This window comes from Saccopteryx bilineata, chromosome 4 (genome assembly GCF_036850765.1).
Source record: "Saccopteryx bilineata isolate mSacBil1 chromosome 4, mSacBil1_pri_phased_curated, whole genome shotgun sequence".
Classification (NCBI taxonomy): Eukaryota; Metazoa; Chordata; class Mammalia; order Chiroptera; family Emballonuridae; genus Saccopteryx; species Saccopteryx bilineata.
In genome coordinates this window covers 265,115,933-265,135,409 of record NC_089493.1, presented here as the reverse complement: position 1 = coordinate 265,135,409, position 19,477 = coordinate 265,115,933, and the positions used below count along the sequence as shown (strand labels likewise).

The 19,477-nt window shown below is 55.5% G+C and overlaps 2 protein-coding genes across 7 annotated transcripts in view; both read left to right on the top strand.

The window, feature by feature from the left end:
• The window catches only part of DTX2 (deltex E3 ubiquitin ligase 2), a 44,202-nt gene extending 31,249 nt beyond the window's left edge, over positions 1 to 12,953 (top strand). For 3 of the 5 annotated variants that reach the window (XM_066274488.1, XM_066274489.1, XM_066274490.1), the window contains exons 6-11: positions 1,551 to 1,691; positions 5,118 to 5,191; positions 6,572 to 6,730; positions 7,412 to 7,573; positions 9,035 to 9,124; positions 10,226 to 12,952. In XM_066274488.1, the coding sequence (XP_066130585.1) occupies positions 1,551 to 1,691; positions 5,118 to 5,191; positions 6,572 to 6,730; positions 7,412 to 7,573; positions 9,035 to 9,124; positions 10,226 to 10,453 (854 nt within the window). In that variant the 3' untranslated portion in view covers positions 10,454 to 12,952. Of the gene's footprint in view, positions 1 to 1,550; positions 1,692 to 5,117; positions 5,192 to 6,571; positions 6,731 to 7,411; positions 7,574 to 9,034; positions 9,125 to 10,225 lie in introns of all 5 variants that reach the window. The other 2 variants (XM_066274486.1, XM_066274487.1) reach the window with 2 other exon arrangements.
• A 631-nt stretch (positions 12,954 to 13,584) lies between these two features.
• UPK3B (uroplakin 3B) lies at positions 13,585 to 19,325 on the top strand. 2 transcript variants are annotated; one of them, XM_066274492.1, is made up of 7 exons: positions 13,586 to 13,801; positions 13,967 to 14,116; positions 14,404 to 14,638; positions 16,419 to 16,498; positions 17,295 to 17,424; positions 17,921 to 18,145; positions 18,266 to 19,325. In XM_066274492.1, exons 1-6 carry the CDS (start codon positions 13,699 to 13,701, stop codon positions 18,078 to 18,080), a joined length of 858 nt encoding a protein of 285 aa, XP_066130589.1. In that variant the 5' UTR covers positions 13,586 to 13,698; the 3' UTR covers positions 18,081 to 18,145; positions 18,266 to 19,325. The 2 variants fall into 2 exon arrangements, with proteins under 2 accessions (XP_066130590.1, XP_066130589.1); XM_066274493.1 differs by lacking the exon at positions 13,967 to 14,116 and having other exon boundaries at positions 13,585 to 13,801.
• The last annotated feature ends 152 nt before the right edge of the window (positions 19,326 to 19,477 follow it).

Sequence of the window (19,477 nt, the reverse complement as noted above, 5' to 3'; positions counted from 1 at the left end):
TGTGCCCCTTCTATGACCCAGCCCTGCCCGAGGTGCTCAGTGTGGTGGTAGGCAGTGGTAAAAAGATGAATGAGTCCCCACAGGTGGTAAGAACATTAAGCAGAGTAAAGGAGACAGAGCTGGAGGGGCCGTGGCCTTTTAAAATGGGGTGGTTAGGAAAGGACGGCCTGCTGCAGTGACACTTGAGGAGAGGTCTGGTTGAAGTGAGGGAGCTGATGTTGGGGAAGAGCTCATGATCAATACAAAGGCCTAAGGTTCTAAGGAATTGTTCCTGGTCTTTCCATCTTTTGGCCCCCTGTGTCTGCTTGTCATTCAGTCTGCCTGACATTTAGTTCCCAAGGGAATCCACATTTGAGCCCATGCACAAACCTTTGGACACTGGTGGCATAGCATTATGTGATGAGCAGGCTCCCAGGGTCCAACCTTGGCCTTCTGACGTGTACTTTGGGGTCTCCTGCTTAGTGGCCACTGCAACATACCCTGCCTGCCTCAGCTGTGCCACCTAGGCTGCTGGCTGGCACCTGCTTCTGTCCCTGACTGGCACATTTGCCACATCGAGAGAACGTTGTTCTTCTGGTAGATACAACAGTGGCCGGCCTGATGGGTCCCAAGGCCAGGTGTCCCCTTCCCCTCTGAATTGCCTCTAAAGTGGACAGCTCTGTCTGCCTGGCCTGGGTGGGGGAATGAGGCCCAGGAGGGCCAGGATTGTCACTTCCTACCTAGGCTGTCCACAGTGCCCAGCCCCCTAGCTAGATTCTTAGTGCCTGGAATGCCACACTCAGGGAAGTACCCGAGGAGAAGCCCAGAGTTCCCTTCCCCTTGGGAGGAGGTGCTTTGAGCCAGACAGGGGACAGGAGGGATTGGGGCGGTGGTGCCGTGGATAGCAGGGTAGGCTAAAAGGGTGGCAGCAGTCGGGACTCCTATAAGAGGACATGCTGTGTTCCAGGAAGCGTCGGGTCCTTGAGCACAAAGGGAGCAGTGTGGGGTGAGGGTCAGTTAGGACATGGATTGCTAGGCTACGGAATGAGACCTCCCTCTGCAGGCATCAGGAAGTATGACAAGAATGGACAGTCCACCTCAGCTGGGCTGCCTGCTACAGCTCCCTCCCCCTTCTGGCCATGCCTATCACGCATGCCCACCCAGGGCAGAGGGGCTATTTAAACTTCTGCTGAGGGTTCCAGAGAAGGAAGCCATGGCCTGTGACTTCTGCTGGGGTGGCATTCTGCCCTGTGTCATCCTGAATCAAATGGCCTCACCCACTGCATACAATGGGTGCAAGCTAATCCGTTGCTTGTATAGATGCCTGTGGAACTTGGGACCAGGGCTCCAGTGAGCCAGGTATCTCACTGGTTCCTTGCCTGGATCTTAGCCCTGCCAGCCTGGGTAGGCCCGGGCAGCCTCGAGCCTCCAGATTCCCCAGGGAGACCAGTAGGTCCTGATGGCCATTCACAGTGCCACCTGGACTCAGCTGGGGTTTGTGGACGTCACATGCCAAATGATGACTCCTAATATTTCTCCCTTCTGCATGTCTGATCTCACACCCCGTGTAGGCATGACGAGTGTTCTGATGTCAGCCATCGGACTCCCTGTGTGTCTTAGCCGCGCACCCCAGCCTGCCAGCCCTCCCGCCTCCTGTCTGGCCTCTAAAAGTCACAGCTCAGTTAAGAGATTGAGGAAAATGTCCATGAAAGGTAGTTTCTGCTCACAAATACTCTCTGGCCTCTGCTTAGCCGCCTCTGAGTCTTGCTGCCTCTGACTCTCCTGCATCAGTTGCTCTTCTCTGACTCCCACGGCCCTTCTCTGCTTCCCTCACCTGCCAGCCACGGGCTTTGTGCCCTTCTCCCTGCCCTCAGCAGCAGAGGCAGCCCCTTGGGAATCTCCTTTTGCCTGCAGTCCCAGAGTTTAGGTCCTGTATCCCTAGCACAGTTGGAGTGTGAGTGGCCTATTTTTGAGTACTCTTGACTGTGTAGACACAGGTGTGGGGTGAGGCCTGATTCAGGATGAGGGACAACTCTGTCCTTTTCACTGGGGCTGGTGTGTGTCTCAGGAAAGGCCCCCAGCACTGTCTGAAGGTTTCGTGAGTTTTAATAAGACTTGCGTGGAGGGGCCTGTGGATAGTAAGTTTTTGTTTTTTGGGTTTTTTTGGGTTTTTTTTGTATTTTTCCAAAGTTAGAAGCAGGAGGCAGTCAGACAGACTCCCGCATGTGCCCGACCAGGATCCACCTGGCATGCCCACCAGGGGGTGATGCTCTGCTCTGCCCATCTGGGGCATTGCTCTATTGCAGCTGGAGCCATGAGGCGCAGGCTATGGAGCCATCCTCAGTGCCCGGGCCAACATTGCTCCAGTGGAGCCTTGGCTGCGGGAGGGAAAGAGAGATAGAGAAGAAGAAGAGGGGGAAGGGTGGAGAAGCAGATGGGCGCTTCTCCTGTGTGCCCTGGCCGGGAATCGAACCTGGGACTTCCTGGTAGTAAATTCTTTTTTTTTTTTTTTCATTTTTCTGAAGCTGGAAACAGGGAGAGACAGTCAGACAGACTCCCGCATGCGCCCGACCGGGATCCACCCGGTACGCCCACCAGGGGCGACGCTCTGCCCACCAGGGGGCGATGCTCTGCCCATCCTGGGCGTCGCCATATTGCGACCAGAGTCACTCTAGCGCCTGGGGCAGAGGCCAAGGAGCCATCCCCAGCGCCCGGGCCATCTTTGCTCCAATGGAGCCTCGGCTGCGGGAGGGGAAGAGAGAGACAGAGAGGAAAGTGCGGCGGAGGGGTGGAGAAGCAAATGGGCGCTTCTCCTGTGTGCCCTGGCTGGGAATCGAACCCGGGTCCTCCGCACGCTAGGCCGACGCTCTACCGCTGAGCCAACCGGCCAGGGCCCTGGTAGTAAATTCTTAACCTGTCACTTCTAAAGCCAGTTGTAGCTATAGCTACATCCTGGGGCCAGAGAAGCACAGACTGCTAAAGGCCCAATGACACTCAGGATGGTGCAGTGAGCAGGGAGCACAGCCCTGTCTCGACTGGTCCTAGGTTTTTGTCTTGACTCAGGCACTCACTAGCTTTGTGATCTTACACAAGTGCCTCCTCCAGTCATGATCCAGTGCCTCATACTTAGCAGATTGGCTGAGGGAGGAATAGAAAGTACATACATGAAGCACTTGGCACATAGGAAGGGTGACTCATGGGATCCTGTCCACTGCCTGCCGAACCTCACGGGGTAGATGTAGGCCCGGGGAGTGGGCAGGGCTTTATCTACCCTGCCCTGCCCTGTTCTTAGCCTCGCTGCCAGTGATTGGAGCAGGCTCCTAGATCCTGACCCCCTTCCAGTTCTTACTCTGCTTCGGAGGTGGAGACAAGTCTGTGGGCAGGGGCCGGCCAGCAGCTCCCTGAAGCCCTTGGGCTTACCTTGAAGGAACACAGGCTCTCGGCAGACCTGGCCTCGGGCTCATGGGACCCTTCCATAGGGTTGGCAGTCACCTGGCTGGCCCCCTTGGGAAAGTGTGGCTCATGAAAGTTACCTTCAGTTCTGAAAGCTGCCTGGGGCCAGGGTGGGTGGTGGGAGAAGGGATGGAGCTGGGCCTCACCAGAGCTCGGCCTGTGGCTAGTCCTGGAGGGTGGGGTCTGAAGCTAATCTGGAGACTGACCTGTAGCCACCAGGCTTTTCTAAGAGCTTCATCCCCAAAATCTGAATAGAGTTCCTAATAGCAGGACAGCCACCCGTGCTGATGGTCATTGTGCTTTTACCTGACTTTGTCACCATAGTGACCAGAGTCAGGCCCTAGAGGTGTGTCTGTGGTTGTATGTGGGTGTGTATGGGGTAATGGGTATTTGTTCGTAAGGGTGGGGGTGGCGTGTTTAGAGTGTGGTATTTTTTTGCCTGTAGCTACCTTTCAGGTAATAGCAGCTCATGCCTTTATAGCTATCAGCTTTGGTGGGTATTAGGTCTCCACTTTTCAGACGATGTAACTGAGACTCAAAGGTAACATGATTTGGTCATAGCACAGGAGCCAGAATCAAACCTCACATGGCCTGGTCCCAGCCTCTCTGTTCCCCTCATAACTGTCACTCTAGAGGGAGCTCAGCTTTTGAAACACAGTTTTATCTTTGCAGCCGTAGTTTGATGGTCATGAGCTTGGGTTCAAACCAGAGTCCCTTGATCTCGGAGGCTAGGAGCTCCCCAGTGACCTTGAGGCAGGATGAAGAGCCCAAGAGGGCTGTTCCCAGGTTACCCCAGTCTCCCTGGTCCTTCCTTCCATTCTGCTCTCTCACAGGCTTGCTACCATTCTCTGATTCTGCTGCTGCCTCTGTCTGGACAGCCAGCCACTGTACGGGTGCCCCTCCTGCTAGCTGGAGGAGTTCCTTGTCCTGGATGAGGCCTGTTGGTGCAGGGTCGGTGTTGATGTAGGCGCAGGCCCCTCCCAGCTTCCTGCACGCGTACACAGAGGAGTAGGAGGTTTTGAGAGGAGCGGGAAGCCAAGGTGCTCTTCCTGCTGCACATCTTGGCTGCTTTCCAGAGCTGCTCGTATTAGGAACAGAGTAGGTGTGTCACTAAGACTCCACAGTCCAGGGACAGGCTTAAGAAGACTTTGCGATGTGTTGTGACAGTGTCAGTGTGGCTGTCGTCTGCTGTCTGTGTGTACACAGACGCCTACATAGGGTAGGCACCTACTACACATTCAACTCAAAAAACTGACTTCCTTACCAAAACCTTCTCACAAGAGTAATGAAAGTGGAGTGAAATTTCACTGCCAAAATGTGCTCCAGAGCGGTTTGTTCTAGAAACAATTTGATTCTTCTGCATGTACTCCAAGGAGCCTGGGTCCAGTTTCCTGACTGAATGTGCACAGGGTCCTGAGGGCTGTGACCAGCTGCTGTCTCTGCCCCTCTTCCTCTGCCTCCAGGGCTTCTCGGGCTGGGCCTCACGGGTGGGCCTGGACAGGGCTCGTCCAGCAGCGTGTTCTGCACCTGGCTCCCGGTCACTTCTTGCATGCTGACCTTCCTGTCTCAGCCATTCTAACATTCCTCCTGGCAGCTTGGACCTCTTCCTTGTCCTCCTCTCTCTCTGGTTTCAGCACCTCCAGTCAGACTCCTTGAGACACCGCTGATGTTCTCCTCTCTTCTAGGAGGGACTCCAAAGCCAGAGCCAGAGCAGGTGCTAAGAAACTACACTGAAGAGCTGAAAACAGCCCCCGATGAGGTAGGTGTCACAGGCACCATGCTGCTTTTAGCATTGTTTGGAAATGATGGACAGCTCCAGACAAGGATGCCAACTTGGTCTCTGCTGGAAGGAGATCTGTGGATGCTGGCACCATGCTCTGGGCACTTGGGTTTAATTGCCCAGCCAGGCCTTATCAAGATGAGGCAGCTTTTGCTTTTGAAACTTGGATTCAGTCTTAGCTTTGCCAAAAACAAGTGTGAGCCTGCGCAAAGCTCTTGTCTTGCACAGGCCTCTGTGTAGCACTGTGCCATCCTGGGGGCCAGGAGTCCTGGCGAGCCAGCCTCACTCCCCGAGGGCTGACACTGGTGTGGATGGGAAGTGGCCTTGTCCAGATAGCAGTGCTGCCCCTCTGGCTGGTGGGAGAGCAGGTCAGGGTTCCTGTCATTAACAGGGCCTGTCACACCCTCGTAACAGCTTCAGTAGACCTGAACCTCTCTGCTGAGCTACGTTTTGCAGTCTGCAAGTGCCCCTTTTCATTGATTGAATGGAGAGTCCTGGAGTATCTGGAGGAGGCAGGCTAAATGTCAGTCCTTTCCGTACAGACCGAGGACTCTTCACTGGCCTGTTTTCCCTGCAAGTCAAGTACGTGAGAAACATTTGGTTGGTAAAGGTTTAGACAGAAGCCTGAAAGGCCTCCTTGTGTCTCCCACCCTCCCTCCAGCCCTCTCAGCTCCCACTTCAGATCACTCAGTCTGTCTCTCTTGGCCCTTGTGCTCGTCAGCATAACTGGGCTGCTTTGCCCAAGCTTCCCCCTCTCTAAACTGCTCTCCATACAGGCAGCACACAGCTGTAATCATGGTAGTACACCCCTGCTCTAAACCCCTCAGTGGGGCCCTGATGTATAAAACCCCAAGTGCTGAGCACGATCAGAAGCTTCCAGGGTCTGGTCCTCTCCCCTGGTGCCTCATCTCCTAACCCTGTTCCCATGCCAGCGGCAGTTGCTACTGCCCCTCTGAAACTATATGCTGGTTCATGCTCAGCTCATTCTCTTCCCTCTATCTGGAACGTCTGTTCCTGTGCTTGTCCACCTGACAAGTTTCCTTTTCCCTTGTAAACACAGCTTGGAGGGCCTCTCCTGTTTTTTCTCTCTGGCTGTTCCAGCTTCTGTGTTAGCCTCTGCTTCTGTTACTGCACTGGCCCCCTGGGCTCGGTGCTGCCTGACATCCCTCTTGCCCTGGTAAGCCCCTGAGAGCACAGATCCCAGTGACTCATCTGTGTTCTCAGCCTCTGGAACAAATGACTGTTGAATTGACTTTGTAACTCTGGCATTTCTGCAGATGAAGGTCTTTTCCTACAAGTCTTGCTTCTTTGGGTGCAGGTCTCTCTTGGTGAGCGTTCCTGTGTTTGGTCCCCCTCCAGGACTGCATCATCTGTATGGAGAAACTGTCCATGGTGTCTGGGTACAGTGATGTGACCAACAGCAAGGCCATCGGGCCAGCATCTGTGGGCCGCCTCACCAAGTGTAGCCATGCCTTCCACCTGCTCTGCCTGCTGGCCATGTACTGCAATGGGAACAAGGTGCCTACATGCTGACCCAGGGTGGGAGCCAGGGATGATCTGTTCTGGTCACGCTGCACCTGAGCAGGTGACGGTAGCTGCCCTGTGGAGGACCAGGAGAGTGCTCAGAGGCAGCCCCTGCCCTGCAGCAGGATGTGGTGTGGACCTTGGGGGCTGGGAGTGGCAGGTGGCGCCTGGCTGTGCTTCCTTCAGTGGAGTTTAGCCAGAATGGACAGAGGTTGGGAGGATGAAGAGAAGTGAGGCCCGTGGCAGACCCTCAGGCTGGGCTTGGCCTTCCTCTGCAGCACCCCTGTGTGTCCTGGTCCAGCTAGGGTGCTGGCACAACAGCTGATCAGTCACAGGGTTTTCCTGTCTGATTTGCAATGGGATTAGACTATGGGGACTTCTGCTCATAAACCTGATTTTTCTACCTGATGACAGTCTCCTGGTATTTTCTCCCCTGTAATGAAAACTATATAGCGAGTTTCTGGTACAAAATTGACCTTTCTAAGGAAGCTGTTGGAATCAAGTTTCTGTGCAAGGAGGCTGCCTGGGAGTTGGGCCATTTGCCCAGAACCCAGTGTCTGCTGCCAACCTGTCCCCCTGCGGACCTCTTTCCCATCTAGATGGCGGGTGGCTGGCTGTGCCTAGGTGCTTTCTCAGGGCCTTGAGCTCAGTGTGTGGCGTTCTTTCTTGTCTCAGGATGGAAGTTTACAGTGTCCTTCCTGCAAAACCATCTATGGAGAGAAAACTGGGACGCAACCTCGGGGGAAGATGGAAGTGTTCACCTTCCAGGTGTCCCTCCCTGGCCATGAGGACTGCGGGACAATACTCATAGTTTACAACATTCCTCATGGCATTCAGGTAAGGGCGCACTGGCGCAAGAGGAGTCTGCTTGGATCTTTCTGGAATCAGTCCCTCTCCCAACAGTCTGCTCCCTGGTCACTGTGAGAATGTCCAGGTTGGCAAGCTTAGGCTTCCAGGAACCAGAAGGAGCTAGTGCAAGGAGTTAGAGCAGCGGTTCTCAACCTGTGGGTCGCAACCCTGGCGGGGTCGCCTAAAGCCATCGGAAAATACATAATGCATATCAGGTATTTACATTCCGAATCATAACTGTAGCAAAATTACAGTTTTGAAGTAGCCACCAAGATTACTTTTTGGTTTGGGGTCACCGCAATATGAGGAACTGTATTGCGGGGTCACGGCATTAGAAAGGTTGAGAACCACTGAGTTAGAGCAATCTCTTAGGACCATGCAAGCAAAGAGATGGCCCTTAGCCCTTTCCTGAGATAGGAAAGGCTTCCTGGAGGTGGAGACAGCTGGATTTATACTAGGCAGAAGGCTAAGGGTACAAGCAGGAAGAACACTTGTGTAGAGTGGCAGGAACCCTCTTGGGGGCACAGGACGGAGCAGGAGGTGACAGCATTAAGGACTGATGGAGAGACCCGCTCAGTGGCCAGATCATGCCTGGCTTGGGAGCAGCGGGGCTGGGGCTGGATGTCGGGAACAAGACAGGAATCCTAGAAGAAGGTCCTAGGGTCCCAGTGGAGACCCAGACAGGAGCACTGGCCCCTTAGGCCTCCTTTCTTGGGCCAGGGTTGATCTCAGAGACTGGGCAGTTTGGGAAGGTACAGCGCCATGAGGAGCAGGAGCCTGATGGGGCCTGTCTGCCAAAGATGGGGCATTGCCTCCATTTTGTTTAATCATGTGCCTGACTTCCTTCTACTTTTTCTCCTTGGCTCAGAGTGAAATTTTAAAACATTCTAGACAGGGTTGGCACCATAGGACCAGAGGGGAACCTGGAGCTGTACATGGTGCGTCACTGTGTGGCAGAGGGCAGGAGGACGGGCTAGCCGCTGATCCAGCTCCCACTCCTGCTCAGACCACGGCCAGTCTCAGGGTTCCGCTCCAGCCATTTGTGGAGAGTGGAGGGGCCTATGTGCTGAAGTGAAGGTGTCCTGAAGGCAGGCAGACCTGCTATCCAGTCCAGAGAGCCCAGTGCCTGAGGATCGCTGAAGAAGTAGGAGCCTCCGTCACAGCCTTTGAGGGGTGCTGGTCTCATCAGGGAAATAGAGAAAGTTAGCAGGAGGGTCTGATGATACCAAGTGGAGTAGCACACATTCAGGAAAGGCAGCTATGTTCATGTTGGGTCTTAGGAAAGATTTGAGAGAGACAGCAATATATTTATTTGGTCACTTGAGCTCAGGAATAGACCTGGCCAGGAGGGCAAAGGGGCAAGGCTGGGCCTCCATGTCCTGTGCAACTCTGGAGCCGGTGAGCACCTTTTAGAGCACCCCCACTCCCATGTCTCTGTTCCTCCTGCAGGGCCCTGAGCACCCCAACCCCGGAAAGCCATTCACTGCCAGAGGGTTTCCCCGCCAGTGCTACCTTCCGGACAATGCCCAGGGCCGCAAGGTAAGGACCCCACCACCACCCTTGGGGAGGGGTCACCCTGTTGGCAAGCCTGTGCCCAATTGCTGGTTCCAGTGCAAGGTCGCTCCTTCCAGGAACCCGCGTAGGTTGGACATCCTTGAGGTGCCAGGAGTGCTAGGCGAGATGATCTGGACTTGACTGGGGCCCGAGTAAGGAGGAGAGGCCGTCTTCTAGCAGCCTGATGGGCCAGGTTAAGTCTGCACTGAGACCTGAATTGGGACTTTGCTTGCTCGTGGGAGAGCATTCTAGGCAGACCTAGTAGCTAGTGCAACAACTTTGAGATGGAAACGGGCTTGGGAGGTGTCAAGAGCCTCAAGGAGGACCAAGGGGGCGAGGAGGGGTGAGGTAAATGAGGAGGAGTGGGGGTGAGTTCCTCCAGGCCAGCCATGGGGAAGTGGGCTTTATTCTGAGCACAGTGTGAGGTGAGGGCATGGCAGAAGAGGAAAAGCTACAGACTTTAGGTTGGAGAAAGCTCCCTCTGGTGCTAAGAGAGGACGGACTCCGGGTGGCCAAGCATGGAGAGCAGCAGGGAGGCCTGGATCCGGATAGGAGGGACAGAGGGGAGTTCGTCCAAGATGTACTTGGAAGTAGGGAGTAATCCGGTGTTTAGGGGCTGAGTAGATGGCAGTACTGTCTTGGGTGGGCGGGCTGGCCATCAGGTGGGCCAAGACTTGAGTCACGGAGGTGCCCAGTGTGAGGTCCCATTGGACTATCAGATCAGCAGTTGGCATTCCAGGGGCTTAGGGCTAGAGTTACAGGCTGGGGACTGTGGATGACATCACTTAGGTGGCAGTGGGATGGAATGGAGGGGACAGGGCCAGGGGTTCTACCAGTGGTTAATGGTACAAGGGCCTAGCACGTGGCCCTTCAGAACCCACCGCTGACACTGGTGGATGGCTGATGCTGCTGTCCTCATCCTTATCACTGGGGCAAGTTAGGGGGGAGGGCAGCGGACACTCCCACCCTGTTGCCTGGCCACCCCTGCCCCAGGACGGAAAAACTTGTGAGGAGACAGGCCAGTGCTTGTGCACCCTTCCTTCCTCCCTTATTTTCTCTTCCTTCTCTTCTCTCCTCCTGGGGCAGGTCCTAGAGCTGCTGAAGGTGGCCTGGAAGAGGCGACTTATCTTCACAGTGGGCACATCCAGCACCACGGGCGAGACTGACACGGTAGTGTGGAATGAGATCCACCACAAGACAGAGATGGACCGCAACGTGACGGGCCATGGCTACCCCGACCCCAACTACCTGCAGAACGTGCTGGCTGAGCTGGCTGCCCAGGGGGTGACTGAGGACTGCCTGGAGCAGCAGTGACCCACCGGCCTGGCAGCCAGCCACCGTCCCCGCTGTGGCTAGGCTGCCCCTGGGATGGGCAGGCAGGAACGTGCCTTTCCTTGGAGGCTAAAATGTTTGTTGGGGGTTTGGGCATTTTCCACCAAAGCTGGGGCTTCTCCTGTTTGCCTTTCCTTCCTCTTCCCCTCCAGGCCTGGGTCTGCATGGGAATCAGGCAAGCCTGGGGAGTTGTACTTGTGGGGGCTTAAGATGCAGCTACCTCAGTGCTGGGGGCCTGGCACGAAGTGAGGAGAGACCACCCCACCCCCAGCCAGGGGCAGGCATGGGTCTGGGTTAGCTTCTCATACCTCAGATGTTCTGTTTGCAATAAATGCCCAATAGCCAAAGTCAGCAGGTCCTGGTGTATTTGTCAGTGGAGTGTGTATGTGTGTGTGTGTGTGTGTGTAAGAGCGAGATGAAGGCCGACACACACGTCCTGTTGTATTAGAGCCGGAAGGGGCCTAAAGGCTGCCCATTCAACTCCCGTTTCTTGAGTGAAGAAACTGAGGCTGCAGTGAGGGCTGGAGAGCCCATGGCACTGACTTGTGCTGCTTCCCCACCCCCACTCCGGTTCTCCTTGCACTGTGGAATGCAGAGCCATCATCCCTTTATCTGCCCGGGTTCTGGGGAACGCTACTCACAGGAGGCAAGTGCTGCAGTCTCCATTTTACTGATGGGGAAACAGGTTCAAGGGTGTAGGGAGCCAGAGCTGGCATCCAGGCCAGGACTGGTCTGAGACCATCCTCGAAGTTCTGATTCTTCTGGACCCCCTCAGAAAGAGGATTAAACACTCCCAGACTGGTCTGTCCCGGGGAGTGCTCGTGGCCTGGGAGTGGAGGGACTCACAGGGCCACATTTTGAATGGGCCACAGACACTTTGCTTTGTGGCCCCTTTCTCTAGAAGAAAAAATGTTAAATTTTGTTTTACAATGTTTTGGTATAAAGATGATTATGTTAGAGCATTTTTATTTAATCTAGAAGTTCATTATTTTCCTTCTAATTTTAAAAGAAATTAAGACTGGGCTCCTAAAAGTATTGTGGGCCCTGGGCACTGCTCGCTGAGCCTCATGTAGGAGCTGGTCCTGGGGAGGGTGGGGGGCTGGCTGGACCCCCACCCTGTTTGCTTCCATTGTGAGACCTCCACTGGCTCACAGGGCACAGGAGGTGCAAGGGTGCTGAGGGCCGCTGCCCTCTTGACTCCCAGGTTACAGTATAATGAGACTCAGAATGGGGGAAAAGCTTTGCAAATCTACCTGAAAGGGTCTAGTATACAGACTGTATGAGGAACTCAACAATAAAAAGACACCCAATTATTTTTAAAAAGCAAAGGGCTTTCTCCAGAGATGATGTACAGATAGCTGACAGGTACAAGAGGAATGCTCAACATCGCCAGGGAAACGCAAATCAAAACCACAAAGTGATACCACTTCATACCCATGAGGGTGGTTATTGAAAGACAAAGAAAAAAGGAAAATAGCAAGCAAGTGCTGATGAGGATGTGGAGAAATTGGAGCCCTTATCTGATGCTGGCAGGGATGTGAAAAGCAGCTGCTTCAAAGAAACGGTTGGGCAGTTCCTCAGAAAGTGGTTACCATGTGATTAAGCAATGCCACTCCTAGATTCATACACAAGAGCTGAAAACATGTCCACACCAAAGCAGGAATGTTCACAGCAACGTTATTCATAATAGCCAAAAAGTGGGGAAAACCCCAAATAGTCATCAGCAGATGGATGAATGAATAAACAAAATGTTGTCTCTTCAGACAGTGGAACGTCATTCAACCATAAAAAAGAAGTACTGACATATTCCAACATGGGTGGATCTTGAAAACGTTATGCCAAGTGAAAGAGCCAGACAAAGGCTACAGACTGATTCCATTTAGGTGAAGGGTCCAGAATAGGCAAATCTGTGAAAACAAAGTAGAAGATTAGCTGTTCCCAGGGCATGCAGGGAATGGGGAGTGACTATTTTCATGGGTCCTGTGTTTCCTCTTGAGGCGATGAAAAGGTTCTAGAATCACTGTTGATTGCACAACTTTGTGAATATACTAAAAACCAGTGAACTTACACTTTAAAAGGGTGAATTTTATGCTATGTGAATTATATGTTAGTAAAATATATATACATATATATTTATAGTTGTGAGTACGTGAAAGTTTTTCTTGTTAATGATTTATTAATTATTGAACAGCCTGACCCGGTGGTGACGCAGTGGATAGAGCATCAGACTGGGATGTGGAGGACCCAGGTTCGAGACCCCGAGGTCGCCGGCTTGAGCGTGGGTTCATCTGGCTTAAGCAAAAAGCTCACCAGCTTGGACCCAAAGTTGCTGGCTCGAGCAAGGGGTTACTCGGTCTGCTGAAGGCCCGTGGTCAATGCACATATGAGAAAGCAATCAATGAACAACTAAGGTGTCGCAGTGAAAAACTAATGATTGATGCTTCTCATCTCTCTGCGTTCCTGTCTGTCCCTATCTATCCCTCTCTCTGACTCTCTGTCCCTGTAAAAAAAAAAAAAAAAAAAATTACAATGAATAGTTATGTGAACCTAATAAAAAAAATTATTGAACAACTGTAAACCTACCTTTGCCCCACCTGTATATATAGTGAGAACCACAGGAAGTAAAGTAAGTGGGGGCCTTGTCAGCTGTCAAGGGCTCTACAGACCTCTCTCTAAGTTCTTCCTTTGGACAAGGAAACTGAAGAACGAGGAAGGATGTGGCCTTGAGGAGGGAGGACAGGGCCCAAGAGGGCAGCAAGGCAGGGGGCTGCGATGGGCTGGAGCTGGACAGGTTGGAGCTGCCCCTACAACGTGCTCCTGGGTGGGACAGGAAGGCCGGAGGGAGTCTCCTGGTACCTAGGGTGCAGGAATCTCAGGCATGTGGCCCTGAGCCAACAAACAAGGTTCCAGAGACTGACACACACACACACACACACACACACACACACACACACACCCGGGACTCACCCGGGACTGGCATACTGGGAGGCTGGGAGTTTGGGTGGGGCCTAAATTCACACTTGGGACTCAGGGATCCCCGGGCCTTTCTCTCAGCTCTGGCCCCTCCTCACGGTGGGCTGGGCTGACGGGAGGGGTTGGGTGCATTCATATTTTCAGGTCTTTCCAGCCCTTGGCCAGCCTGGCAGCCTGACTAACCAGCTCCTCCAGGTCCAAGGTGCTGGGGGAGGGGGACAGCAGGGGACAGCCAGACCAGCCCCAGGCATTGGATGTCCCAGAAGGTGGCTATCATGGGGCTTCCCAAGAGGCAGCCTCGCCCACAGCTGCTGTTCCTCTTGGCGCTGGTCTGGCCCCAGCCCTCCATGAGCCTGGGTGAGTATGGGTCCAGGGATTGTATGCACCTGGCCAGAACCCCAGGGACTGGGGCTCCTGCTGGAGCGATTTGGACCCTGGGAGGGAGTCCATGGCCTCTGGTTGGGAGAGGCAGCCCCGGGGCACTGGGTCCCAGGGCCCTCACACCTGTCTCCATGGCCACAGAGCTGATCCCCTACACGCCGCAGATAACAGCCTGGGACCTGGAAGGGAAGGTCACGGCCACCACATTCTCCTTGGAGCAGCCGCGCTGTGTGCTGGACGGGCATGCCAGTGCTGCCAGCACTGTCTGGCTGGTGGTGGCCTTCAGCAACGGTGTGTCACAGTGCAGGTGTGGGGCCTGGGGGATGGGTGGGGCTGAGGAGAGCTGCAGGGTCTAGAGAGTCCCTCAATGTGACCTTTGACAGCTGGGTGTGGATTGGGAGTTGGGCTATATGGAGAAGGGCTTCTGGGGGGTGACAAAGCCTGCTTTGTGTCATACCGGTCCTCTGGGTGCTGTGGCATGGAGGGCCAGGGTTGGGTCCTTGGTCCCAGCCAGGGACTGTGGCAAGGAAGGCCTGGCTTCCTGGCCCACCAGTCCCATCTGTCCCTTCCTCCTGCAGCTTCCAGGAACTTCCAGAACCCGAAGACACTGGCTGAGATCCCAGCCTTCCCACAGCTGGAGACCGATGGCCACTACATGACGCTGCCACTGTCCCTGGACCAGCTGCCCTGCGAGGATCCCGCGGGCGGCAGCAGCATCCCCGTGCTGCGGGTGGGCAATGATCCTGACTGCCTGGCTGACCTCCAGCAGCCATCCTACTGCAATGCCCCCCTCCCCAGCCCTGGACCTTACCGGTGGGTCACTGCCTGGAGCCTGGGATGAGGGCTGTGCTGGGAGAGGAAGGGTTTCGGGGCCCAGGATTGCCCTCCCTAGCCTTTCCCCGGGCCCTATCTGGCTGCAGGCCGAAGAAGGCCCTTCCACTCTGCAAGCATTGGCTTCTTCCTCCGGGGTGGGTGGGGCAGCACTCATCACAACTGGGGGGCAGGCAGACTTCGGCCTATCCAGGGGCCCAGGAGAAAGAGGTGGCACCACGGGGCTGGAGAGTGAGGTGGGGTGGGTGAGTCTGCAGGGCTGCAGTCACAGGCCCATTGTTTCTCTCACGGGGGCATCTGGTGGGAAACGAGCCCAGGGCTGAGTTCAAACCCTGGTGGGTATGAGGTGGGGAAACACCACCCATTTTTACAGGCAAAGGAACTGAGAGGCACAAAAGTGCCAAGTGGCAAAAAAAAAAAAAAAAAAAAAAGACTGACCCGTGGGGCACAGTGGATAGAGCATCAACCTGGGACGCTAAGGATAGAGCGTTGACCTGGGACACTGAGGTCCCAGGTTTGAAATCCTGAGGTCACCGTCTTGAGTGTGGGCTCATTCAGATTGAGCACAGGTTACCAGCTTGAGCATAGAATCATCAATATGATCCCATAGTGGCTGACTTGAGCCCCCCGGTCAAATTATTTTTGAGAAGCAATCAATGAACAACTAAAGTGACAGAACTATGAGCTGATGCTTCTCATCTCTCTACCTTCATGTCTCTCTCCCCCATTCTCTCTCTAAAAAAAAAAAAAAAAAAAAAAAAAAGTGCCAAGTGTCTTGTCGAGGTCAGCATAGAGCTAGGGTGGGAGAGCAGCTGTTCAGACCAAGGCTGCCTGGGCCACAGGATGAGGCAAGGTGTCGTCAGGGAGACCAGGTGCAGCTGGGAGAACCAGCAGGTACACAGGGAAGGTGGTGCGGTGTGGGCTGGGCCAGCGCTCCATCCACCACCTCTGCCCTCTCACTCAGCCCTGTCAGGCCCACCTCCCCATCCACTCCCTGGCGTGGCCTCCATCCCTAGCAGCCACCAGAGTGAGCTTCCCTCAGTACCAGGCTGCCTGAGTCTCCTAATAGTTAGAAACCTTCCAGCATGACCAGGCGGTGGCGCAGTGGATAGAGTGTCGGACTGGGATGTGGAGGACCCAGGTTCGAGAGCCCGAGGTCGCCAGCTTGAGCACGGGCTCATCTGGTTTAAGCAAAGCTCACCAGCTTGGACCCAAGGTCACTGGCTCTAGCAAGGGGTTACTCGGTCTGCTGAAGGCCCGCGGTCAAGGTACATATGAGAAAGCATCAATGAACAACTAAGGTGTCACAACAAAAAACTGATGATTGATGCCTCTCATCTCTCTGCATTCCTGTCTGTCTGTCCCTATCTAACCCTCTCTCTGTCTCTGTAAACAAACAAACAAACAAACAAATAAAAAAACTTAAGAAACCTTCCAGAGCTCCCCAACCCTAGCAAAGATACAACCTGAGCTCCTCTGTATGGCCCTTGGTGCCAGCCTGCCCCCCCCCCATTGTGTTCCTGAGTATGCTCTGAATACATCCCTTCTTCCCTAGGCCTTTACCTGGGGTCCTCACCCCGACTGGGCCTCAGAGACTCCATGGGGCCAGCGTTCTCCTCTGGGAGGCCTGTAGCCCCCAGCCCACACAGCCTAGCGAGCCAAGGTGCACAGCCTGGCCCAGGAGAGCTGCCTGGAGTCTGGCTGTGGTGGGCGCCCTGCCTAGGGCAGCTGAGGCTCTGAGCCTCCTCCCTCCTCTCTTCAGGGTGAAGTTCCTCTTGATGGATGCCATGGGCTCACCCCAGGCTGAGACCAGGTGGTCCGACCCTATCACTCTCCACCAAGGTAGCGCTGGGGAGGGGGTGTTCTGGCTCCAGTCTGTCTCATGCAGACTTATTACCCTCTGCGAAACGGTCATGCTCAGCTGCCACCACCCCCCTGCTGCCATGGGACTGGGGACCTGGTGGCAGTGTTCAAGTCCAGCTGGCCCTCCACACAGAACCTCATGCTGGGGGCTGGGGCCTGCGGCAGAGGCACTAGCTCTGTTCATCCCCAGATGTTTGCCATCTTTTGGATGCCCAGGCCTAAGCCCAGTCGTGGACGGAAACAACCTTCCCCTCCTGTGGGGAGCCAGCCCGGGGCCCAGCACTGCTGGGTGGAGAAGGGCCAGGGCAAGCAGGAGGCCACTCAGTCAGGGCCGCAGGTTCTGGGAAGCTTCCCTCGGCCAGGCTCCAAAAAGCCAGCATGAGTCACCAGGCCAAGGAAACTGCATGTACGGAGGCCAGAGCGTCCAGTGTGGAGGACGCCTGGGGTGCGGGCTGCAGAAACTAGAGAGGGGGGTGGGACTTGTTGTTTGAAGGCATTGTATGCCAGGCTCCAGGAGTGGGCAGCCACACAGTCCCGAGGTCTGTGGCCAGACTGCCTGCCATGGCTGGGGCAGGGGTGGGCACATGGGTGGGAACAGCCTGGAAGGTAAGACCAGGTTGGAGGCTGGAGTGATGGGTGGTCCTGGTTACAGGGCACAGATGCCCTTCTGGTAGGCTGTCTGGATGAGAGACAGCCAGGCCTTGGGTATGGGAATGAGTGGAGGTGACTGCCCTGGGGTCCAGGGGCAGCTTCTGAGCAGCCACTGTGTGTGCAGGGAAGTCCCCAGGCTCCATCGACACGTGGCCAGGGCGGCGAAGCGGTGACATGATTGTCATCACCTCCATCCTCTCTTCTCTGGCTGGCCTCCTGCTCCTGGCCTTCCTGGCAGCCTCCACAGTGCGCTTGTGAGTGAGGACCTCCCAGGACCCCCCACCCGCCCACCTGGAACCTCTTCCCTCTCCCTGACCCCTGAGCATGGAAAACCTCCCTGACCCTGTGGTTTTGAGCTGGGAAATGTCCCAGGAAGGGCTGTGCACAGAATTTCCACCCTGAGTGTGCCTACCCTGGGAGGACAGAGAGGTGGTTCAGCAGTTCCTCTGGCCACAGGTTCAGAGAAAGGGCCACCTTGCTCTGCCCTGTCCATCCGCGTGTCCTTTGCCTTGCCCTTGTCCTCTGGGGCCTCATTTTCTCTCCAGTGAGTCCTGTCATTTCAGTGAACTGACAGCAGGGTAATCAAGGTGGCCACCTGGAGAAGGCCAGCCTCCAGTTGTTCTAGAAGGGAGGGAAGGGAGATCAGAGGCTGCAGGGGGAGGGATGTGGGGGTGTGTGTGTGGGGGGGAGGCCCTGACACGGCAGCCAGCTCCGCCCAGCAGTGACACCGCTCCTCCTCTCCCTTCCTAGCTCCAGCCTGTGGTGGCCTGAGGAGGCCCCTGAGCAGCTTCGGATTGGCTCCTTCATGGGCAAGCGCTACATGACCCACCACATCCCGCCTAGTGAAGCTGCCACCCTGCCTGTGGGCTGCGAGCCCGGCCTGGACCCCTTCCCCAGCCTTAGTCCCTAGCCTGGCCAGTGTGCCCGGGGCTGGGGCTGGGGCTGGGGCAGTGGGCAGGGGGTGGGGGAGACCAGGTAGCGTGCTGCTCCTTATCAGCCCTTGCGGCCGAATGCCTTCCCCATCCCACTCCCCCTCTGCCTGAAAGGCCGTGGCAGCAGCCCTGACCGGCTTCCCCATTTCCCCGCTCTCTCCAGGCAGAGGAGTCTGGGTGACGGCTCCGGTCAGGCTGGCATCCACTCCCCACCTCCATCCGTGCCTCTGTTCTGCCTGTCCTCCCGTCAGTGAGGCTGGAGGTAATGTGGAGAAGACACCTTGATGGGAAGCTTCCAGCCCGGGAGGAGGCCTACAGGGGCCTCGCTCTGTCCTGAGCAGGAGCTGAACTGGACCCGCCATGGGTGTATGAGGCCTGAGCTTCCCCCGTCTCTCTGCCGACCTGCTGCTGGCGGGGCTGCAGCAAAGTCTTCAGAGCACCCTCATTGTCCCTTCCTGAGGGTGGCTAGAAGGTCAGACAGGGTGTAGATATGACTGGCCGGCTACTGATCTGGGCCACCACTTCCAACCCCTTTGCACACACAGAGGGCTCACACACTTATCTACTCACTGTTACTCCACAGACATTTGTTGATTGCCTGCTGCAGGCCATGCACAGTGTTAGATATGGGGCCTCAGGCAGATGGTGGGGAGCACACTCACTGCTCTGGACCTCAGATGACCACATGTCCAGATGTGACTTGTTACTGTTGGGAGGCTGTCACGTTCTGATTTTCACATACCCTCAGGCTCACATTCCCTCAGTCACCTTCCACGAGCTCTCAGGTCCACAACCACCCTTCACTGAATGACAGGCTTCACTCCCCCAGCGTCCGTCTGCCAACAAGGCCGATGGTACCCACCGTGGCCACACGAGGGCGCCAGTGCATAGCGACTGCCGCCGCACAACCCCGCCTGCGCACTCCTATTCCCAGAGCAGCATGGCTCTGTTCAACAGCCGCAACTCAGCAGAGTATCTGGAGGCCTAGGCTGCAGGCCCCACCGCGACCAAGCCTGGGGCATGCGCAGTCACGCCCCTGCTTCAGGGACCACTGCGTGCCATCCAGTCCACACAAACCCACCGTTTTCTAGATGGAGAAACTGAGGCTTGCCTGCATGTTCTATGCACACTGCCTCCCTGCCTCGTGTCCCCTGGCCATTCTAGCCTGCCTGCAGTGGCCTACGGGCAGGGGTACCCCTCTTTTTGAGGTGAATAAATGTTGTCTGGCTTTTCCATCCGAGTGGCTCCTGTGCTGGTTTCAGAAGAGTGGCATTTACCCATAGGACCCAGCCCGGCCTTGCTCTGTCCACCTCCGCCCTCCACCAGGCCCAGGGCTGCCCTGCGCCTGTCCCTTTGATTGCAAGCCCTAATTGTT